Consider the following 22281-nt stretch of genomic DNA (forward strand, 5'->3'; position numbering starts at 1 on the left):
GAAGTGAAAGAAAATATTCTGATTTTGTGTGTTTGAGTCAAAATTCATCCTCCATGGCTATTACTTTGTAACATATTAAAAGTGCCTTTAAAATTTGTAGCATGTTGAAAACATGTTTCACAGCTTTTAATATTTTACTAAACAGTCTTACTTGTTGCAATTTTTTTTCAGCCTGCAGGATTTCAATATTTTAATTATTGAGTTTGCTATCACTTAGTATCATTCTCTCTATGTAAATACACTGCACATAATAATTGTGAGGTAACTGGCACTTATAATACTTTAACTCAAAATATTATACTAAATGTCATAATCACTCAAATTTAACTAATATGCAAAACAGACAGCTGAAATGTAAACAACTGGTTATCTAAACCATTTTCATAAATAATTATTTAGTATTGTATATGGGTGACGAATTTCATCCATATATTAATTTGGGGACCAAGACAATCTCCATTTCAAACACTGAGGAAATATTTTATTAAACAGCCTTACCTGTTAAAAAATAAAACATCAAACATATAAAAGTTGTACACATGCAATTCTTTGAAATCATATGCATTTAAATTAAAATTTCCCCAATAATAAACAAGTATAAGTAACTTCATTAAAACATTTTATTCAGAAGTATATGCACACAACACTTTTGTCAGTAGCCAAGATATCAAACAAAAGCTTTATGTGAATACGAGAGTAAGCTTACATAAATATTTGTTTTCACAAAAACATTAATTTAAAGTACAACATTTCAAGAAGCTTCAACATTTGTTTATAATAAATATAAATAATGAATAGCTAGTGTTTGCAATTAGTAACACTGCTGGTAGGTTTTGAGGTTAATCATTTACATGAGAAAATATACAACAAATAAACAGAAAGGTTTCATTTCACACTGGTACTTATTAAATGGAAGTTTTTATGTCTAAACTGAAAACCTATTTGAATAATCACTTAAACAATACAAATAGAATGTAATCAAACACCAATCTCATAAAAAAGAAACCTGAATGGCATTAAGGTTACAGGTGTTAGCTTCACATAGTAACATTAGAAAAATGGTATAAATCCAATTGTAGTATCATATACTCTTTTAACATCTCTCTACAACGTAATAAAACAGCTCAGATTTGTAAGTCAGAAGAGCTCAAAAACTCTCAAAGTAGCAGCAAAGAAGGTCTTATGTTGAATATGGGCAAAGAAAACTAGATAGTAGTATTAAAAGAATTAAAATTCTCTAAATTCCAATTGGATTTGTAGCCAAGACCACAGGCAGAAATGGTTCCAAATATTTAGTAACTAACAGGACCAAATTTTATATCCCATCATGGGAAAAAATCAGAAGGAAAACACTTGGCTGATTCCCAAGTATGGCCCAGCTCTCCTAAAGTGTAAGGTGGAGCCAAAACACTTGGATTCCCTGCTGAAAATTCTCATTACAAGTTTTTGTTCCTGTACTCCAGCAACTGCCAGTAGATCTTGAAAAGACTGGGTGACTGCTAGAGAGATAGCTGACACTCTCTGATCAAAAACTTCTACAAAAGGGACAAGAGATGACAATATGGGAGATTAAGCAAAAAGATGCTAAGCAAGTACAGACAGCAATTCAAAAAAGACAACAAAGTCAATTGCATACATAAAAAAATGCTTTGCAAAGATCATTATCATGGAATAACATATGGCATGTTGCTTACTTTATCACTTGGTTTATCTACAACCAGGTGCAAACCTAGTGAAATAGAACCTGTCAAATGATCCAAAGTGTAGTCTGTATGGAGGCATACAAATTCTTACCATGTGTTATCAGCCTACAAAAAGGCTTTGGGAAGAAGCAGACACACACAGACATAACCAAGTGCTCCAAAATCTAGCAGCAGACATTGTATAGTGTTAGCCAACAGAAAGAAAGCACCTATAAAACAGCCAGTTTACTTTCTTAGAAGAGGCACCAGATATTGCTAACAAATGGAATATTTGCCTTTGCAAATGACTGGGAGATAGTAAATAATCAGGGAGATATGAGAGAATACAAAGAAGGAGTTGCTAGAACTAGACAAAGACCTGACCTGATACTCTCCTCTGACAGCAGCAGAACAATAGTAGTAATTGAACTGACAGTGTCCTAAAAAGGCACAAATGAGTGAAAGACATGAGTAAAACCTAGTGGGATACAAGGAACTCATGAAGGAAATCCAAAACTAGGGCTACAGCACATGACTGTTTGCTGTAGAAGTGGGAATAAGAAGTTACCAAGTGCATCTGTCTGTAGTTTACTGAAACAGATTGGATTTAGGTCAGAGAGAATCAAAGACTATCAAAGAATTAGTAGAGAAGGTCTTGTGTTGCATATGAGCAAAACAAAATGGTGAAAAGTGGGCTTTATGTAATTCCTAAATTGCATAAAAATCCCTTTGAATTCAGATTTATAATTAAATTCTTTAAACACATTTATTAAATTTATATCAATTGCCTTTAATAATATTCTAGATGTTGTGTTCAAAAATAACACTGTATTTAAATAATTCAGGTGAATATTTTTTTGATTATCAAGAACAACATTCCAGTTTTGGAACATAAAAATAATTTAAATGTTTCAAATATGACTAATTTTGTTTCCACTTATAATTTTACTACATTATACATTAAAAATAGATCTAAAAAAAAGAGTTAATACAAGTTTTTACTTATCTGTTTGATAATGTTATATACACAGAAATAAATATTCCTACACATAAAGTTATTAAAATTCAGTATAAAAACTTTCTTCATTTCTGTGTTTATAAGAATTAGGTTATTTTTAATGAACAGTGATATAAACAAACAGTGGGTACTCCAGTAGGAGCTAACTTTTGTGCAAATATGGCAAATGTTTTGGTTTTTTAATGAAAATACATTTATGGAAGCAAAAAAAAAAAAAAAAGTTCAAATCCTAAGTTGTACAAATATACTTTTCATTACAGAGATGATATAATTACTATAAATAATCAGTACTTTACACCAAGTGTAACATATCCAAAAGTACTTGAAACAGAAAAGAGTAACAATGATAATGTATATGCTAATTATTTAGATTTAGATATTAAATTAGTAAACAGTAAAGTACAACCGAATGTTTTTGATAAGATAAGAGCATTTAACTTTCCCATCCTTGGTCTACCTACCCCAATAATATAATTCCTCATATGCTAAAAGACATTACATCTCAATTACAAAGATTTTTAAATGTTTGTAATAAAAGTAAGTTCTTTAGGGGCAATATTATATTATTCATGACTACACAAGGAAATAATGGTAAAACATTTTATTAATTAAAAACGTTTTAGCAAGAGTTTATTAAAATTTTGAAAATATATTACTATGTATATATTCAATGAGGAAAAAACATTTTTGTTCCTAAAAGTAGCTAGCTCCCTTTAATATTTATCATGAAAATTTATTCAGTATGGCTGAGATGGACACAACTAATCTCAAGGAGCTCGGCTTGTCTTAGCTTTCTTGTGCCACAATTGAATAATGTTACAAAAAAAAAAAAGAACTACCTACAGTACTTAAGATCTAGTATAAAGTAAAATGTCATTTTCAGAAAATAGTCAAGGTTAGAAGTAACTGGTAGAATTTTTAGGATGGTTATTGTTCTATTGTAAGAATTTTTAGAACTTTTATAGGCAGGTTATGGTAGGTAATGTTTAGTAAAAATATTTTTGGCATGGCTTTCTTTTATTCCCACTTTTGACTTTAATACATCTCTTTAGGAGTAACTGCCTAAGCTGCAGATAAAGAAAAGCAATAAGAGTTGTGACATTGCAGGTATAAGCACCCTTAATTAATTTTCCATGCCTACTAGCTGGTTTGTCATTTGCTTTTTGGATTTTGTCTCACAGAAGAGATATCCCCAATGTTTTTGGTTGCATTATCACAAACAGTTTCTATCATGACCTTCAAATTACAACTGGAGTTTGTGAAAAAGTTGTATAAAAAAGTTTTGATATTTTCTTGTATATATACTAATTATTGCAGTATTTTTCTGTAACTTCGTTTCTGAATATTCAGTTTCACATGTACATATATACAAAAATTAAATGTAATGTGTGTGTGTGTATTTGAATGAAAATTGTGCCATATCTCAATTTATGTTACTGAAATTGTTAATACTTTTACCATTATATTTTGAAGCTCATCACAAACTCCTATTTCATTTTATTACATTTGTATTGTCTAAGTGATTAGATATTTAAATTTGTATTATGTAGCACAAAGATTGTTTGTTTGTTTGTCTGTTGATTCTGAATTTTGTGCAAAGCTACATGGAGGCTACCTGCACTAGCCATTCCTACATTAGCAGAGAAACAATAGAGGGAAGGCAACTAGTCATCACTACCACCAACTCTTAGACTATTCTTTTACACATGAAGAGTGACATTCACCATTACATTATAATGTCCCAACAGCTGAAATGATGAGCATGGATTCAAAACCATAACCCTCAGATTGCAAGTCAAGCACCTTAACTACATTGGCTACAATACAGCACATAAAAGATACAATTTAATAATTGCGACAAAAAAGTAAACCGTGCTTGCTGTATATCATTGAATATTAATATTAAACTGGGAGGAGATACTACAATTGTTTTTCTAACACTATAAAAAAAATTATTATAATAGATATCAAAGTTACATACAGCCTACAACTAATATAAAAACTGAAAATACTGAAAAACCAATACAAAGAGTAAAGACAGTTAAAGCTTCTAGTACCAAAAATAAACAATACACACACTAAAGATAAAAATGTAAACATGGTAAGTAACTGTATATGCATATATTAATGCATAATTATTAATTATTTATTATTGTCAGTTATTAAACACTCGAACATAAAGAAAAATTTTAACTCTCAAGTGCATTTAAAAATTTTCTTACTATATTTGTAAAACACACCATGTAAACATGCACAAACATGGATTAAAATTGCAGCTCAATGGAAATGTATTGTTTTCTATCAATAAAACATAAGGACTATGTCTATTTGGATGGTTGACTTTTCCAGAAAATTGATGTTCTACTGTATTTTAATATATAAACATATAGTGTACACTTTACAGGCATCTAGTATTCAATGCTCACTTTAGATACATTTTGGGGTTTGATTTTGCTCTTATGATGTTTTATTTTTTTTTAATTTCTCATGAGTAAACAGCAATATCCTGCAGAAGTAAAGCTTTTTATGTCAGAGAAACATCATGATTTATCCAAATAATTCTGTAGAAGTATGTTATCCTGCTGATGATACACAGTAATTACATAACTTTGAAATATGACCTATACAACACATAACTGTCAGAAAACTTGGGGATACATTACGTGTAGCCAAGGTAAATACACCTGTGTGAGAATATAGGGAAAAAAGGTTAGTACATGCCATAGATTATATGGCAATTTGCATGAATAGAAACAGATATCATGCCATAGAACCTATGGCATCATTCAGCAAAAAAAATAAATTTTAAAAACATATGATGTGGAAGAGGATTAAGCAGCCTTTAAAGGTGATATTGTATAACAACAAAAAAACAAAACTTATTGGTCAAAATTAAAAAAAAATTAAGTTTGAAGCTTTCGTTTTGTTTGAAATATTTTAAAATAAGTTTATTATTCAACAAGGCAGACATCTACCATACAGAATAATGATCTGCATGATGGACATGGGCAACGACTTTGAAGCCAGGTTTCTGGTCTATTCTGGTTTTGACGACTAGCAAACCATTTCCCCATACAGTCAAGACACCACATTGGTCTACAGAAGCACTGCTGGCACTCCCCTACTAATGGATCATCACATAATTTTTGTAGTTTCACACAGGCTGGAACTTGCATACATCCAAGACAACTATCAATCTCCTGTAATACAAAATCAAAATGCTATAGAATATTTGATAGAAGATAAAGAAGAATTGTATAATATACATCATATTATCTTGAGTGTATAGATGATGCATTGATAAATACTGTTAATACTGAAATACTAAGTTTCTTTAATACTGAATTGGAAAAAAAAGTATGTTTTCATGATCAGAAACATGCTTTTAATATGTGATACAATAAATAAGCACTACTCCTTTTATACTACAACTGATTTATACAATCTTTATGTTTATATGTGAAGCCCTTCAACACTAATATACTTGCTGTATTTCAGGTGTTTAGTAAAGTGGCTATCACTAAATATTAAAATTTTGAATCATTCAATGGTTCAAAGATGGCTTTCTGAAAACAACTTACAAAACAATTATCATAAAACAATAATGAACACATGAAATAAGAAAATGAAGGCTGAAAATAGTATTGAAAAAAACACAGTAAATGAGAAAAAAAATCTCAGTATTGATACTGAAGAAACTAGTTTTGTCACATTAATGTGTACACTTCAGTTTCATATAGTAAAATTAACAGGAGACTGATAAGCAAGGAATATCTGGAGAGAAGTAGAAAAGACAGCCCAGATTCAACTTAACTGGACAACAGTTGTTGATGGTCTATACTCTGTATGGGGTGATAGGCTTAAGTATGTAAGTAGGAAGAGGACATATGAATGTTTCAAAATTAGTTTGCCCATTGTTAAGACTTCTAACAGCTTGTTTCATTCACTGTGGTTTTACAGTACCTACTATTATATGCAATATTATTTTATTAAGACTGTTGAAAACACTATTTTTATTATACTTCTAATTTAATTAAAATAAGGCTATATACATATTTTTTGCCAAATTTCTCTCACCTGTGTTAAACATGGATGAAAACATCAGTATAACTCGTAATGTGTGAAAAACATGTGAAATGCAACTTTGTTTTAAAATTCTAATGAACAAATGTTATAATTTTTCAATACTGAGAATATATTACCATTGATACTCCCCTTCCCACATTCACAAAATTTGCTATTCTCCTTCATTAATGCTCTATGAATGTGAATGTTTTTATTACACATATCACAAGACTTCTGCATCCCTTTTTTGGAATCAAATAACTCCAATGTCTCCCTCATGCAAAACATCATGCATCACTTCACCACCAATAAGAACAAGCTAAATGGACTTTCTAATTTATTAAATATAATGATCTATACTTTATCAATTGTTTAATAACTTATACCAATATTAAAAATGCAATTATTCAATCCTTCTCCAAGCAAGGAAACACACTGCATCAGATGAAAACAACAAGCTTAAAACTTAAAATGTAATATGACTGTATGTATATACTATGATGTAAGATAATTTTAAACAAGTTTTAATGCCATGCTAAATAGTTATCGAAGTAAACTGTTATATATTCTCTAAAATCACACAAAGACACTGAAGTAAATGCATTATGTCACTCACATGAAAATGTTGATACATTACCACAATGAAGAATTTTGTCAAACTTGTCACTTGGCTTGAACTAGAGCAGTTGAAAACAATAAAGCTAAATAAAATAAACTAATATTTTACTAGTGTGACATACAGACGGTTTCAGGTGTTTTTTTTACTATTCCAATTTCAGATGAATAAATGTTTTTAATCTGAAATGTTATAATCCTTCTATGACTCTAATGATTTTTTTTTACACTGTCATCATGCTGTCATAAAGAGAAGCTAAATGAATGTCATGTTTATTAGTTTCGTACTGTGTACAAAATGCTACAATCAGCATAAAAGTACGCCAAAAAGAAAACACTCTATGATGCTGCAACCATAAGACAAGTCTGGATTAAGTCCAAACACACTTGACTCAATCAAATTCCAGTGTATATTGCAATCATTCAAGACAATATAAATACTTACAATATCTGGTGGCACTGGGTATTTTGAGTTTTGCTCAACAATAGCTCTGAATGCTTCTAGAAAACGATCACTCAGCGTTCGATGCACAACAACATTCCGAGCATTTTCCAGAGGAGCTTGTAGCTTATCCCTCAAATCATTATATTCCTGAGAGTTCACTCTAAGTACACAAGAATATAGTCAAATACAAAATTTATTTTAAGAGATTACTAACTGTATATCATTAATGAAGATGATCCAATACAATAAGAGGACTAGAAATACTTAATTTCATAAATCAAGACTAGAAAACTAAAGTCTCTTTGTTGACACTAATTTTGGCTGCAACTCATTAAATGTATTGCAGATGTTGGTATTAAAATATTACAATACCAAAGCACAACAGCATAGAGAATCAACTATTTTATTCTTCCACATTAATAACAAGTATTTTTTGTCACTAAGAAATGGTAATGTTTACCTTACAGTAACATGCATATTCAAAGCCACAAAGATAAAACATGAGCAATGAATTTGAAAAATTTTAAATTATGGTGAAGGTTTCATTTCTTTTGAAATGACTCTTTTTCAGTATTAATTTCAAGGTTTTTATTTCAATGTTTTAAATCATAAGATTAATGGATTTAATACTATAACTTATAATAACTTACTTTATAGTGTAGTTTTATTTTAATGTTGAGACACTTCATAGATTTTAGTTATTTATGCTTTCAAGTAACTATACATACATGAAAATTTAATATTACCTGATATCAAAAGAAGGTACATAATCTCTGTGGCTATTTACACGAATTGTCAAGAACTGTATACCTGTGTTACTGACATGTGAAAGTGCATGTTCACTACTCTCAGTAAGAGTTAGGGAGGTATCACTTTGTTGAATTATAAATAATCGGTATGGGGTTATTTTTATTATCCATGAATCTGTTACAATAACTCTGGTCATGGTCCCTGTTCCAGAAGCAAATTTATCTACCCTTCGAAATTCCATATCTATCCTTGCAGCTACAACTCTCCATGGCTGTCCATATTGTGCTAGAACTTTGACAGCAGGGTGATGCTTCCAGTCTTCCATAGCCCAATACAGAGCAATCATAATTATAACTGTTGGAAATACTACAGAAATCCCAACTGCTGCCTCCCAAATACATTTTTCTTGCCAATACTTCTGTTCTTCAAATGACTCCACAAATAAAGGAAAACAAAAAAAGTATCCTAAAAAAAGAAAATTACAGTATTCCTACCATTAAACTGGTGGAAACAATTAAAAAGTCAAGATATTAAAAAGTTAGTTTAAAAAAAAAGCTTTAAAAATGTAGTAAGTACTTAAATTAAAAATAAATAACATAAAATATCACCATGATTAAATCTGAACAATGAACTCTATTAATTTGCAAAAAAAACAACAACAATTACAATGATTAGTACCATATCAAATAATTGATAAATCAAAATTATTATTAAATTGATTAATTTCACAAAAATAATCAACTAATCAAAATGAATGTTTTTCGTTATTACTGTTTTTAATTATTCCAACTATCCAAGAAAATGACATTGTAGCATTATGATTTCTCATTATTTTCATTTAATTCAAAGTTGTTCAGTTAAATTGATTACTCAAAGCTCATGAATTTAATCCAAATTAATGTTTGTGATCATAACTATCTTGGATGATTCAAATCATCCAAATTTCAAATAAGAATAACTGAAATGTGTCCAGCAATCAGTTGATCAGCAAATTACACTACTTATTCAGCTCTAATAAAGATAAGATATTTTTTATCTATTTTCTAAATTTAACTGTGATAGCAAAAAGAAAAAACAATTGTGAAATCCTGTTAAATATCAAAAAAGATACTAGCTGAAGTAATACTGGAAGAATTTGAGCTTGATGATTGATAAAAGCTTTAAGAATCAGCTGAATGTTTAGAAGTGATGAAAAAAATAGGATTTTGATTAGTTGGTTGGTTCTTTGGAGTAAATTGGCACAAAGCAACTAGGCTACCTGCATCAAACAATCGGTTAAAAAAAATGTGAAAGAAAAATGGTTATAAAATGTAAAAATGGATGAAGGTAAAACTGAAGAAACTTCAAAAACCAGGTACAAAATGTAAATAGAATTAAAAAGGCCAATGCCCTCAAAAATTTAAAAACACAACTAAAGTGACCAGTCTCACCATTGCCAATGATACTGTCCAGCACTGTGAACCTGACGATGACTGAAGAAGTTCGAAACATTGTTCACTCCTCTACATAAAAATATTCAACCAAAACCAGCTGTTTTCACATATATATTTTTATCTGCAAGTGGGTTTTCTTGTCATCACTGATTATAAAGAAAACTGTTGAAAGGTGACTGTGTCTTCAGGTTTCAGAAATATTTAATGTACGGAACGATGCACAAAATTATAGTAATCAATCAAGGCCTTAATATCATCCAGATTAGAATAGAAACCTCAACAGCTCAACTGTATTAATGTGACCATTTTAATTTAGGAGTTAGTGCCTACTAACCCCACCCACCATGAAGCCCTATGAGAGGATACACTGCAATGCCAAACGACACTGCAGCAACTCTAAGGTTTCATGAGCACTATCCCCAAACTCCATCATCACACACAATGTCCCCAACATCTGCTGAGAATGTCCAACACTGGTACTTTGTTGACCCTAGCCCAACAGGACCAGCCAATTGACCCTGGAGGATACACCAAAGCCACCTGTCTACAGGAATTCAAGGCCAAAGTGGCATGTTGGGGTTGGATCCTTCAACAACTAGGATCCTTTCCTTCCTTTCACAGGTTGCCAAGCATGGCAAATACATGGATGGATGTTCAGGTTCAAGAAGAGGTAAACTGAAAGTACAGAACCTTCTCTGGGAGGTCCTCTCACCACATACAGGAATCTACCTCAAGGGGAAGATTCTGGAATCTACTGAAATTTTTGTGATCATAATTAGTGAAATATTATTATTACATTCTATAAAATTTTCACAGCCACATTTGGAGTACTATTTCAACAAATCATTAGAAACAAAAAGTCTTACTGGCCTATCCAGGCAGTCCCGTCTATTAAATTAAACTATGAAAAAAACAACTTAAGATCTTTATTATTTAATTATACTGAGCAACAAAAAACAGTTTATCTCTGCTACTAGACAAAATGTGACTGTGTTTGAGTAATTTCAAAATTCTAATTCTAAAAATCATGTTGAAAAATTACAGATAACCCCTAGTTTTTGAGTTATGATAGATTTATTCAAAATATTTTATACATCATGTAAATAACTTCTCTTTAACAACTTTACTCAGTGAGAATTCCATTTAAGACTCTATAATTTGCATGTTTTGATATGTTTCTTTCAAGTTCAGAATATGAGCAACATGATTCAATGGCATTATGCAAAAGTACACGTTTCTGGCTAACTTTAGATGAAAAGAAAAAAATCCCCATTCTTAAAGATAATGTTCAGTACCTAATTCTTCCATTAGTGTGTCAATACTTGAACAGAAACACAATGTATCTCGCATACTATAGTGAGAAGCAAGATTTTGATGGCAACTTCAATGTTCCCCAATTTGCTCATGGATATAGCACTGGAAGACCACTCCCATGAGGTACAGTTTCACTACAGATGCAAATTTCTGGATTTTTAACATATCTAGTTTTTGCCTGAATATCCTGACATGCAAAATTAACAGTCAGTTAGATAATATAAAATTTTGAATTATAAATTACATAATGACATTAATTTTAATAACAGACATTGATTGTAAAGTTGTTTAATTAAATTTTGAATATAACTGTAAAACCTCATGGCATGTGCAAAAAGGAATACTTAACTAGAAAGGATTAGAATGTGTTAAATCACATTATGGTTCCAGTTGTGTAAAGGAAACAGATAAGAGAAATGACTAATGAGAAAGAACCAAAACAAAGTAGAAAGAACAGTGGAGGAAAAAAATGAACTATAGGAAAAACGTTCAAAGGCAGTTGACAAAATAACCCAAAAGTCCTGATCATTGGTGTGCAGAATTAAAAACAGATCATGCAAAAGAATTGAGGATGGACTCACCACTCTATAGGAAAAATATTTTCAAGTCAAGAGAGACAATCTGCCACCAAATTAAAAGTTCCCTGGGCATCACAGATATATAAACAAACCAAATGTGAATGGACCAAAAATTATGCCCAATGTGATGATTTGTATGGGAAACAACCACAGTACTGTCAGAGTGAATCACAACCAAGTAATTAGAACTTTAAGTAGATAGTAGGAACATGTTTAATGGGTGACCAAGAGTTCCAGAATATCAATGTGGAAAATACACTCCATGAAACCAAACATCAGAGGCTGTGGACATCAACCAGAGACAAGCCTCAACTTGTAAGAAATACATTGGTGAAGTGATGGAGAAATGGATGTAGGAGCAGTAGTAGAGCACCAACCATAATATTGGAACAATCCAGCTATCTAGACAGATCCTTGAGTAAAAAAGTGAAAATGTCACAAGAGAGAACAGAGAAATATGGGAAATATTCCACTGATTACTCAAAAGTCCATTGAAGGCTCATGTGAATATGGACTAAGGGGACAAGATATTCAAGAAGTACAAATTCCAAACACATCCCTTTCATGCAGAAAGTGTAAAAGAGGCAAGATTCTTGCAGACAAATGAGAGAAGGCTGAACCTGATGGAGTTGAAAATTGAAAAAGGCACTGAGGTAGACTAAGTATTGGATTGGAATGAAGAACAACTTGTAAGGTTTGACTAGTCAACCAAGACAAACAGCTTCTTGGAAGAGAAGTGATAACACCAAGAAATTCCTCCCAGAAAGATATAATAAGGGAAACAAAGTCCTTGACCACATTCATGGTGTGTAAATGTACCAATTATTCAGTTGAACAAGTAAGAAGCTGAAGCAACAGCGAAGAGAAAAGCTCAAAACTTATACAAAAAATTGAAGAAAGAATTCAAAGGACTGGAAAATTGGAATATCTAAAAAAGCATCCAAGATGTTGACCTTGGACATTGATAGTGTGCAAAAAAAGGCCAATGGAAAGGAAGAAACCCCTCCATCTTGAATTAAGGAACCACTACATAATGTCTGAGAGATAAAAGTTGACCACAGAACACCAGTTCCCATTTTGTGGGAGCAACAAAATGATGAGAAAAAACCCTGGAGAGAATCAAAAAAACCCTCTTGGTGACTCCTTTCCAAAAGATCCAATGCCACAGTATCAATACAATGAAGACACTATAGACTGGAAGGAGGAGAAAAAGTAACTGAAAAAGGAAACAAAGCAGGAAGATATAAAAGATTAGAAACATCTTGTGTAAGAACTGGATGGGAGGGGGATGCCAACAAGAAACAGAGCAACAAGAGTTGGGGAAAAAAGAGAGAGAAGTGAAATGTTCATGGGTCAAGGAATGTACATGGATTCATAAAATTAGGAGAGATTAGAAACCAAAGAAAGAAAGGCCTGCAAAAAATGATGTAACCTCAAAAGTGGTAGAGTTAACTTTAGAATACATTGCACAGAAAAGTTTCACAAGACCTGAGTACAGAAATAGTGACTTGAATTAATTGATAAGTTCAAAAACTTTTTTCGCTGAACAAAGCAAATGAAGTTTAAAATGGGCACCTTCATGAGCAAAACAGACAAACACAGAAATAAATAAATAAAAAAGCATGTGTGAACTCGTATGCTCCCAAACAAGAAGTTAAAGAATGGTAGAGGAGTGTACATGGAGTCACATGAGCACACTATGCTATTAATGGTTAACAAATGATAAATGTGGTTTCCACGAGAGATATGATGGATGTATTATTCCAACAAGGAGTGAGTGCAAATCTTGTGGCATGCATAAAGAAAAAGGTTTGCATATAAAGGGCAGCACTGAACAAGAATGCTAATCTTGTGAGAGAAGGCAAGTACTGTGTTGGAAGCAGTCATCCATGTAGTGGAGGAAGCATAACCCTCAAGCTGTACAAGTGTGACAAAAACTTTTACCACTTCACAAAACACATAGAGTACTGAAGCAAGCCCAAAAAGTAAAGCACTAAGCTGAAATACAACTCTATTGTGAACAAACCAATGACAGGATCAGAACTGATGAGAAATGGAAATACAAGGTTAAGCATATAAGATGTCCACAGATCTAGAGAAAAATCCACCTAAGGGTGAGAAAATGTTCCATAATAAAGTGAAAATTCAGAAATTGATTGATGCTGGACAGAATGATTACAGGATGCAAGTCCTAAGGTCTTTTTGGAGACAACAAAGAGACTGGAGTAAAAACCTTGAAAAGGCTGGCTGACAGACTCAATAGCATGTTGTAAGAAATGTCTGAACACCCTCAGCTAGAAGCTGAGTAACAGCAGGATCCCGAGGTAATGGGAAAGATACTGGAATTTAGGACAAAGTAAAAAGAGAGAAGAACTGAAGAGCACGTTCCAACTGACAAACCCCTAATAATTCACAAATTTGGAGAAAATTCTCATTGCAGGTTAATAAATTAAAAAAGCATGCCCTTACTGGGCTGAGCCCCACCAGATAGCCACTGGAACTGTTGGTGAAGAGAATGACTGCATGCCAAATGGTGGATCGATGGACCCTTGAACAGGCAAAGGCTAGGAGGGTAAAGGGCAGAAATCAGGTACAGAATAAGGTAAGGGAGCAAGCTGAGACAAACAAGAAACTAAAGATTAATTGATTGATTGTGTTCTATGGCACAAAGCAGCTAAGCTATCTGCGCGCCAAACATCTGGTAAAAAGGTAAAAATAAATTAAATGTAGTAAAATACAGAAAAGGAAATGAAGGTAAAACAAAACATCATTGAAAAACAGAAAAAGCATAAAACCAATGTTGATACCTAGTTTACAATGGTAAGAGAGAAAGCAGAGTAAAAGAAGTTGTAAAGTACTTACTCTAGCAAAATAGTAATGATCATAACCCACCAGGAAGACTAACAGGTAAGTTCAAGAACCACCGTCAGTCACCTGAAGTTGGCCTTTCCAGTCCTGGTTCCAGGTTATGTGTCATAGCAGCCATTATCAAAATGTAAAATAACAGAAGTTTTAAAAGACATATAGCAAAATCGTAATAATGAGTAGCCAAATGTCCAGTAAAAAGGTAAAAGTAAAGCAAATGTAGTACAATTTGTAAAAGTAAATGAAGGTAAAAACAGCAATTAAAAACAGAAAATCGTATAAAACCGATGCTGACATCCAATCTATAAAGTTGTAAAGAACTTCTGTAGCAGAATGGTAATGATCATAACCCGCCAGGAAGACTAATAAGCAAGTACCAGAACCACCGTCAGTCACCTGAAGTTGGTCTTTCCAGTCCTGGTTCCGAGTTATGTGTCATTATGGCCAGTACTGAAAGGTAAAGTAATAAACGTGTTAAATGACATGCAGCAAAAAGTGTAATAACAACTCGCCAGGACGACTAACGGATAGTTCAAACAGCAGCGTTAGTCACCTGAAGTTGTCCTTTCCAGTCCTGGTGTCGAGTTATATAATGTTCTGGCCATTTTACAATGTCAAATGGAACTAGAGATAATGAAACTGTAAAAAGGTAACTACAATTAAAAAGGTGAAATGAATAAATATTCAACACTTAAATGAGATTAAAAAGATTAATGGCCATTAAAAAACTAAAAACTTTATCAAGGTGGACAGTGTCACCATCACCAATAACACTGTCCAATGTTACAGATAAACCCTGGGAAAAAACATGTTTAAAATAGTGCCGTCGTTGAGAATCGTAACGATGGCAAGAAAGTAAAATGTGGCTAACAGTGATTTGAATGTTACACAAACTACACACTGGTGCATCAGTTCCAGATAAAAGAAAACAATGAGTTAAAAAACTGTGACCAATGTGTTGTCTAGTTAGAACAACTTCCTCCTTCCGAACCTTACGGAAGCTAGATGGCCAAAGCCCAATATAGGGTTTTATTTGAAAAAGCTTGTTGTCGCGTTGCTCACTCCAAGTGGACTGCCAGCTGGCACAGAGCCGAGCCTTGAATACAAGACCATAGTCCATGTACGGAACAGACACAGTGGTGATCGTGCCGGAGCAGATAGATTTAGCTGCCATGTCTGCAAGCTCATTCCCACGAATACCAACATGGCCTGGTATCCAGAAAAACTGGATAGAAACCAAGGAAGAAAAGACTGAGTATTGTCTTGCAGATTCCTTATGTGACTCCAAAGATTCAGGTACATCTCCTAATGGAGAAAAAGAGCCACATATGGACCACAGAGATATGTATGAATAGGAAATGTAAGGGGAAAACAAAGGCAGGAAAATTGGGTTTGAGATCAATAGACAGGATTCACAGGATCCACCCACAAAATAAAAAATTACTCCAGCTACTGGAAGTCACAAAAGAGATCCAAGGCTTGATAAGTAAACCAATGCATAATGATCAGAATCCTGTGGTGTATACAAAGACTTACTGGTATCAGCCTTCAATTAAGAAATGAAATGCACAGGATGTACCTTGAAATCAGAAGGAGGAGGGAAGATAAGGTAATTGTATGATGAGGCAGCATGCAACTTATCAGGGACAAAATCAAACACAATTAAAAGTACAGAATAATGTAACAAACCTGAAAAACATATCCATAAAGGCTAAGATAGGCTTAGCAGGATCAACTTGAGGTACAGGCATTCAAATAAAAAAATGCCCTCCCTGTAGTAACTGGTCAGGATTAGGAGGATCGTATACTCCTGTTCTCTCTTTGTTTACCTGAAGATGACCTAAAAGGATCAAAATGCTATTCTCTGCTTTATCAGTAAAAGTGATAAAAGTGAGATATATTTTTACTTCAAGTGGGTTTCTCGTCATCACAGGTCCTATACATTGTCGGTTAAAAAAAAGGGATGAAACATGTAAAATTCAGCTCCTTGTAAATGATGACCAAAAAATCCCCAGCAGAGAGCCCTCAAATATGAAGCCTATGTCATAACAGGCAAAGTAGTGTTAACTGTAGTTAAAGCTGATGCACAAAATACTGAGTTCATAACAAAATGTGAGAAAAAGCAAGAAAAATGAAATATGGGGGAGTTTTCTTGACAATAAATCAAAGTGAAAAAACAGTAAAAAAAAATTATTAAAAATCTGAAAGCACCATCTCAAAAATAAAAAGAGAAAAATTCACAATGTATAAAATGTCTGCCAAAAGCATCTGTCTAATGAGAAGTGATGGTTAGGTAGAATCAAGAAGTCGCATGTATGACAAAGGTGTGTCACACTCCTGTTGGCAGATGGTTACTGTATAATTATTTGTACATATAGACACAGTGAACTACATTAATTGTGAGGTAGGCAGGAATTTCAAGGCTTGTAGCCTTCAAAAGAATGTGCATACAGAGGGCAGCACTAAACCTGACTGGTACTATTAATTAGTTAAGCAATGCTAATGTGAAAGGAGGTAACATGTCAGAAAATGTATTAGCCATATATTCATATTAATAATTAGCTTTGTGTAGTTTTAACAGTCATAAACTACAACAAATCATCAGCAAATTTCTACACATCTTAAGAAGTAGAAAACTACAGGGTGTTCGGAAAGTCACTGTGCAGTTTTGTAATCATATTTTATTTAGTCTATTTTAAACCAGCAACTGATAGTGGTGTTTAGAAACAAAATAAGAAGAATCCAGGCCTGTATTGATACCAACGGGGGTCACTTTCAACATTGTTTATAATTGTCTTTCATATTTACCTCCTGTATTCTATACTGAAACATGTCTGTTAATAAATATATAAGTGCACAGTGACTTTCCGAACACCCTGTATAAAAGCTGAAATATGCTTCTTGTTAATGTCTCACTTGAACTATGTTTAGCTCTACCTATGAAATTATAATTTACAACAAATATCTGCAAAAAATGAAATTATGATGATGAAAAAATATTAAACTGACTTTGAAACTTATTTTTAAAAAATGGGTTATACAATTAAATATTCAATTATATCTTGAAATTTCAAATTAATGAAAATGTCCCAGTTCATACCTATTAAATGTACAAGTGCAATATAACTTATTAAAAATAAATGCTTATATGTCTTTTATTGGATGAACATAAAATATTTGATCACAAGTTGTGATTCTTACAAAATAAATTAACATGTATTAATTATACTTTAAAAATGCATGAAAAGATCAGATAATAAATGATTCAGCCCATCATTGTCACCCAGCAAAGAAGCCAACTCAAATATAACCTCTCGCATCCATAAATTATTTAACAGCATCTACATTTTATGAATTAAAAACTTTTACAAATTCTTCACTTAGAAGGAAAGTATGTTAAAATATCATTTTTATCCAATTCTATAAACTGTAAGGTCAGAACACATCAAACAACTTTATAAGACCTTAATTAATTAATGAAGCTCAGCATAAGACATCACAAAGTAAAACGGTGTCTTTTTTTCCATGATTTTACCCAAGACAATTGTTGTAACTATATTAATGACAATCTGAACTAATGTTACTGATCTCAATCCAAATCTTACCTAAAGGAAGAAGAGAATGGGCAACCATTGTAAGTGTGGTTCCTTTAATGTGATATTCAACAAAGTTTACATCCTCTCCTCCAAGAAAATGTCCTAAAAGTTGTTGAATGGTAAATCCTGCAGATATGAACTCTGTTGGAGGCACCAGAACACATAAAGATACAACAGAGTACAGAAGAGTAAACAAGGCAGTTTCTGAAACCATTCTCTTTTAAAAAGCTTACTACAGATTCTAGTTTTTCTTATTCTTGGTCTTCAAGTTCTCTTCAAACATGCACAACAATTTATGTAGATGTCTTCCTTTGTTTCAGGTCTGCAAAGAAAAGAGTAAACTTGTGAAAATACTCTTTAATATTTACTAACTCCCAAGAAATATGATAGTTATATATTTTTTGAAAGATTCTTCAGAAAGACTTCAACTAGTACAAAACCCTTTTTGTTCTTTTTAGCAAGTTAGATTAAAACATGTTATTTATGTAAATATTTTTCAGAAATTCTACACTGAGCATAGTGAAAAGTTTCTGAACAACTTCACATAATGCAATTAACTTTTGAATAGGAATTAAACCTTACCTAACTTCAAAAAAAGAGTTTTCATGTTATGGCCAGGGATAACACTAGTATTTATTTTTTTAATAAACACAAAGAGATAAGTCTGGGGAGCCATAGGGAGAAAAGCCCCTTCAAGTTCCAGAGTTTTATGAACATCAGTTATTTCTGTTTCTTATATTTATTTTCTTGCAGCATTGAATTATAGAAGAAAATGCTCATCAACAAGGGCTCTGCACAAGATACTGGGATTCCACAGAATAAAAAATTTCCACATATTTTAATGCTTAAATATGTACTAGTCAATAATTGCAATCCAACTACATATTTTTTTTATTATTATAACAGGCTTCATAATGACACAACATAACAAGTCACTTCATTGTTTTAAATCAGCGAGTGAGATAAGATACAAACAGGTGCTTGAGTCACATAAACTTATTATTTGAGAGAACATGATTATCATTATGTGTGTGTGTGTGTGTGTGTGCGCATGCATGCACGATCATGTACATCCAAGTAATTGGCAAGAGAAATTTTTCACATTTTTGATGTATGTTTGAGGGTATATAGTTGCATTAAACAAACATGTCTCAAATTATATGTACCATTGCAGTAATGTTCTTTTGTAATGAATGCTGTGAAGAGTTTCTCAGGGACCTCACTGATTCATAAAAGTTGAAAACCACTAATATAAGCAAATGTTTATTATGAGCACTGTGCATGGCATCACTAACTACACACCTTGTTTTCTTACAGTTGCATGTAACAATATAATTTCAACCAAGTACACAACTTCTTGATTAACTTTCATAACACCAAGAATTTACATTAAGCAAAAGGAGCAAAAATTATTTTCATATGTCATATTTCTTAATCAAAAGCCCAGGATAAAATAAGTCACATATTTGAGATTATTTCAAAGATTACAGTAAATTGTGTTTCTTTATTACAGAAAAAGTGCCAAGATACTTAAAATGGTACATAAGAGGGATGCTCAAATAACACCACTGGGTTTTAAAATTATTGTTATAAAGGTAAGCTTAAGACTTTTTTTTTTATAATTGAAGCATAGAAATATTAAATATAATCATAACTAAATTTTTTCAAACATATTAGAGAACTATAAAAAAAAACTTTATTGATATATAAGTGATGAAATTGTGAGGGTAGAGGTAACTATGAACTAAAATATTGGAAAGTAATAAGTTTAGTTTTCAAAGCACCAGTTTAAACTTCCGAGCAAACCTACATCTTTCTTCACCATAAACTTGTAAAATAGTTTATCCATTACACAATACATGCTGTTACTATTATTAGTTTTAATCAATTAAATCTTTTCTTTGTTAAGGTTCCTAGATACAAAAGGTAACATTCAGCTTGGATTAATGACACTTCTTAATTATTTGGATTGGGTGAAAAAGTAGCATGAATGTCCTATCACTTGATCTTACTTACTATATATTTGCCAAATCAAAAAACAAACAAATTTTAACATAAATGTATATACTTTGACCATTTCTTATCAATCTTCTTACAGCTAAGATAATTGGAAATATTAAAAACCTGTTTAAAATAAAATATCTACTGTAGTTTTGTAAAATGGCCTTTAAAATGTTTAGTTTTCCCCACCTTTAATTCTCTTCCTTAGATATTTTTAATCCAGTAAGTCACATTCTATTACCTACTATCGTATTAGTGCTTTCAATGTATAATAACTTATATATGGAAAAACATGTATGAAAAACATGCAAAAGTATTGTAAACAAATCAAGTACCACTGTCACAAAATAATAAGTTAACCTAGTTACTTTGATAATTTATTAAAAACCAAAACAAAAGATGTCAAATACTATTTTTCAAATTGTATCTTTGTTAATTGCAAAACATTTTGAAGTTTAATATTCTAATGGAAGTGATACACTATATAAACAATTACACTCGTATTTCACGTTAACCCATTGTAACTACACAGTGAATAAAACAAAACTACAACTTAAAGTTAAAATTAGTAACACTTCAATTTTTTTTTGGTGATTAAACTGTAGTCTATATATATGATCAGTGAATCAATCTATCTTCATAAGTAGTTTCGTTTGTGTTTTTTTTTCTTTTTGCAACTATTCTTACATGACTAAACTTAAAAATAATTCAAATTATCCAAGTTTACTTACTGATAAGAATTTTAAAAGTTACAACCTTTACTGTAAATCTTTGTTACTTAAGTCAATGTAAACTCTGCAATTTGAACTTGTAGAAATATCCTTTTTTAATATCTTTGTTTACATGTTGCTTTGGTCTACCCTCTATGTCATATAAATACTAATACTAATTGAAATACTATTCATCTGTTTGTATCCCAGAATGGCTAGTATGGGTATTGAGACCTTTATTGATAAGCAGAGAACCTAGGAAGGTTCTGAGATACAAACAGATAAATAGGAAGGTCAAAACATTATTCTCTGCTTATCAATAAAAGTGTTTATGCCTATACCAACCGTTCTAAGATACATTTTTATTTCAAGTGGGTTTCTTGTCATTAAGAACTATTCACCTGTTTGTTTCATGGTGTACAACTATAATTATAATAATTATTAGTAAAATATTATTAATAACTCGTGCTAGTAGTAGCAGTCATTAACACTAACAGAACTGCTAGATTTGTATTAGTAAAGTACTTAGACGTAATACTATTTATTAATAATAGTATGATTAAAGTTTTTATAGTTTAAGTTTTATCTTAAGACATTCTTTCCAAGCTTATGGCTCATGCATGTCTGCATAAACACTCACAAGTAAAATCTCGATTACGAACACAAAAATATTTTAATTTTACTAGTAATACAACAATAGCCTACTATCTTTCGAAATTCTCCAGTCCTTTCGTATAACAATCAACACATTATCTATGTGGTTTTGAACCCCTTTTATTTCGCACTTCAGTCTGCTCTTAACCGAACCATCCACCTCACACACAAATAAAAATACAAGTTAACGACCTGTGACCACTGTTTCGTTTTTCACTTTACACAGTATTATTTCACAGAGGCCAACACTGTCGCCATGCCACTAAATTGCTATAAAAATTAAGTTTACTGTTGATATTTTAAAAATATATTGGTTTCAAAAGTGCCATTTTTACGTAAGAGCAGCTGACTTGTCCATGACAGACTAAGAGGAAATTTAACATATGGCATTTATATATGAATTTTACACACTTTCTGAAGATGACGTTTTCATACGTGATGTTTATGATTAAAATAAGTTTGTTTTTTGATTTTCGCGCAAAGCTACTCAAGGGCTCTCTGCGCTCGCTGTCCCTAATTAAGCACCGTAAGACTAGAGGGGCATGGCCAAGCGCG

General features: G+C 31.9%; 1 protein-coding gene across 1 annotated transcript; it reads right to left on the reverse strand.

Annotated features, from left to right (window-relative positions):
• Positions 1-459: 459 nt before the first annotated feature.
• On the reverse strand, positions 460-21941 carry LOC143229072 (E3 ubiquitin-protein ligase TM129). Its single transcript, XM_076460831.1, has 5 exons — positions 21778-21941; positions 18371-18683; positions 8572-9040; positions 7826-7985; positions 460-5900 (listed from the first exon to the last, which is right to left on the reverse strand). The coding sequence occupies exons 2-5, from the start codon at positions 18573-18575 to the stop codon at positions 5652-5654; spliced, it is 1083 nt and encodes a 360-aa protein (XP_076316946.1). The 5' UTR covers positions 18576-18683; positions 21778-21941; the 3' UTR covers positions 460-5651.
• Between the last annotated feature and the right edge of the window lie 340 nt (positions 21942-22281).

The sequence above is a fragment of the Tachypleus tridentatus genome, chromosome 10 (assembly GCF_004210375.1).
Source record: "Tachypleus tridentatus isolate NWPU-2018 chromosome 10, ASM421037v1, whole genome shotgun sequence".
In the NCBI taxonomy this organism is placed as follows: domain Eukaryota; kingdom Metazoa; phylum Arthropoda; class Merostomata; order Xiphosura; family Limulidae; genus Tachypleus; species Tachypleus tridentatus.

Coding starts and splice junctions, on each gene's coding strand:
- LOC143229072 (XM_076460831.1), bottom strand. CDS start 18,575: ATGGTTTCAGAAACTGCCTTGTTTACTCTTCTGTACTCTGTTGTATCT. Junction 9,041..18,370: donor CCATTCTCTTCTTCCTTTAG/GTAAGATTTGGA, acceptor TTCTTTTTTTAG/GATACTTTTTTTGTTTTCCT. Junction 7,986..8,571: donor GTACCTTCTTTTGATATCAG/GTAATATTAAAT, acceptor TTGTGTACTTAG/AGTGAACTCTCAGGAATATA.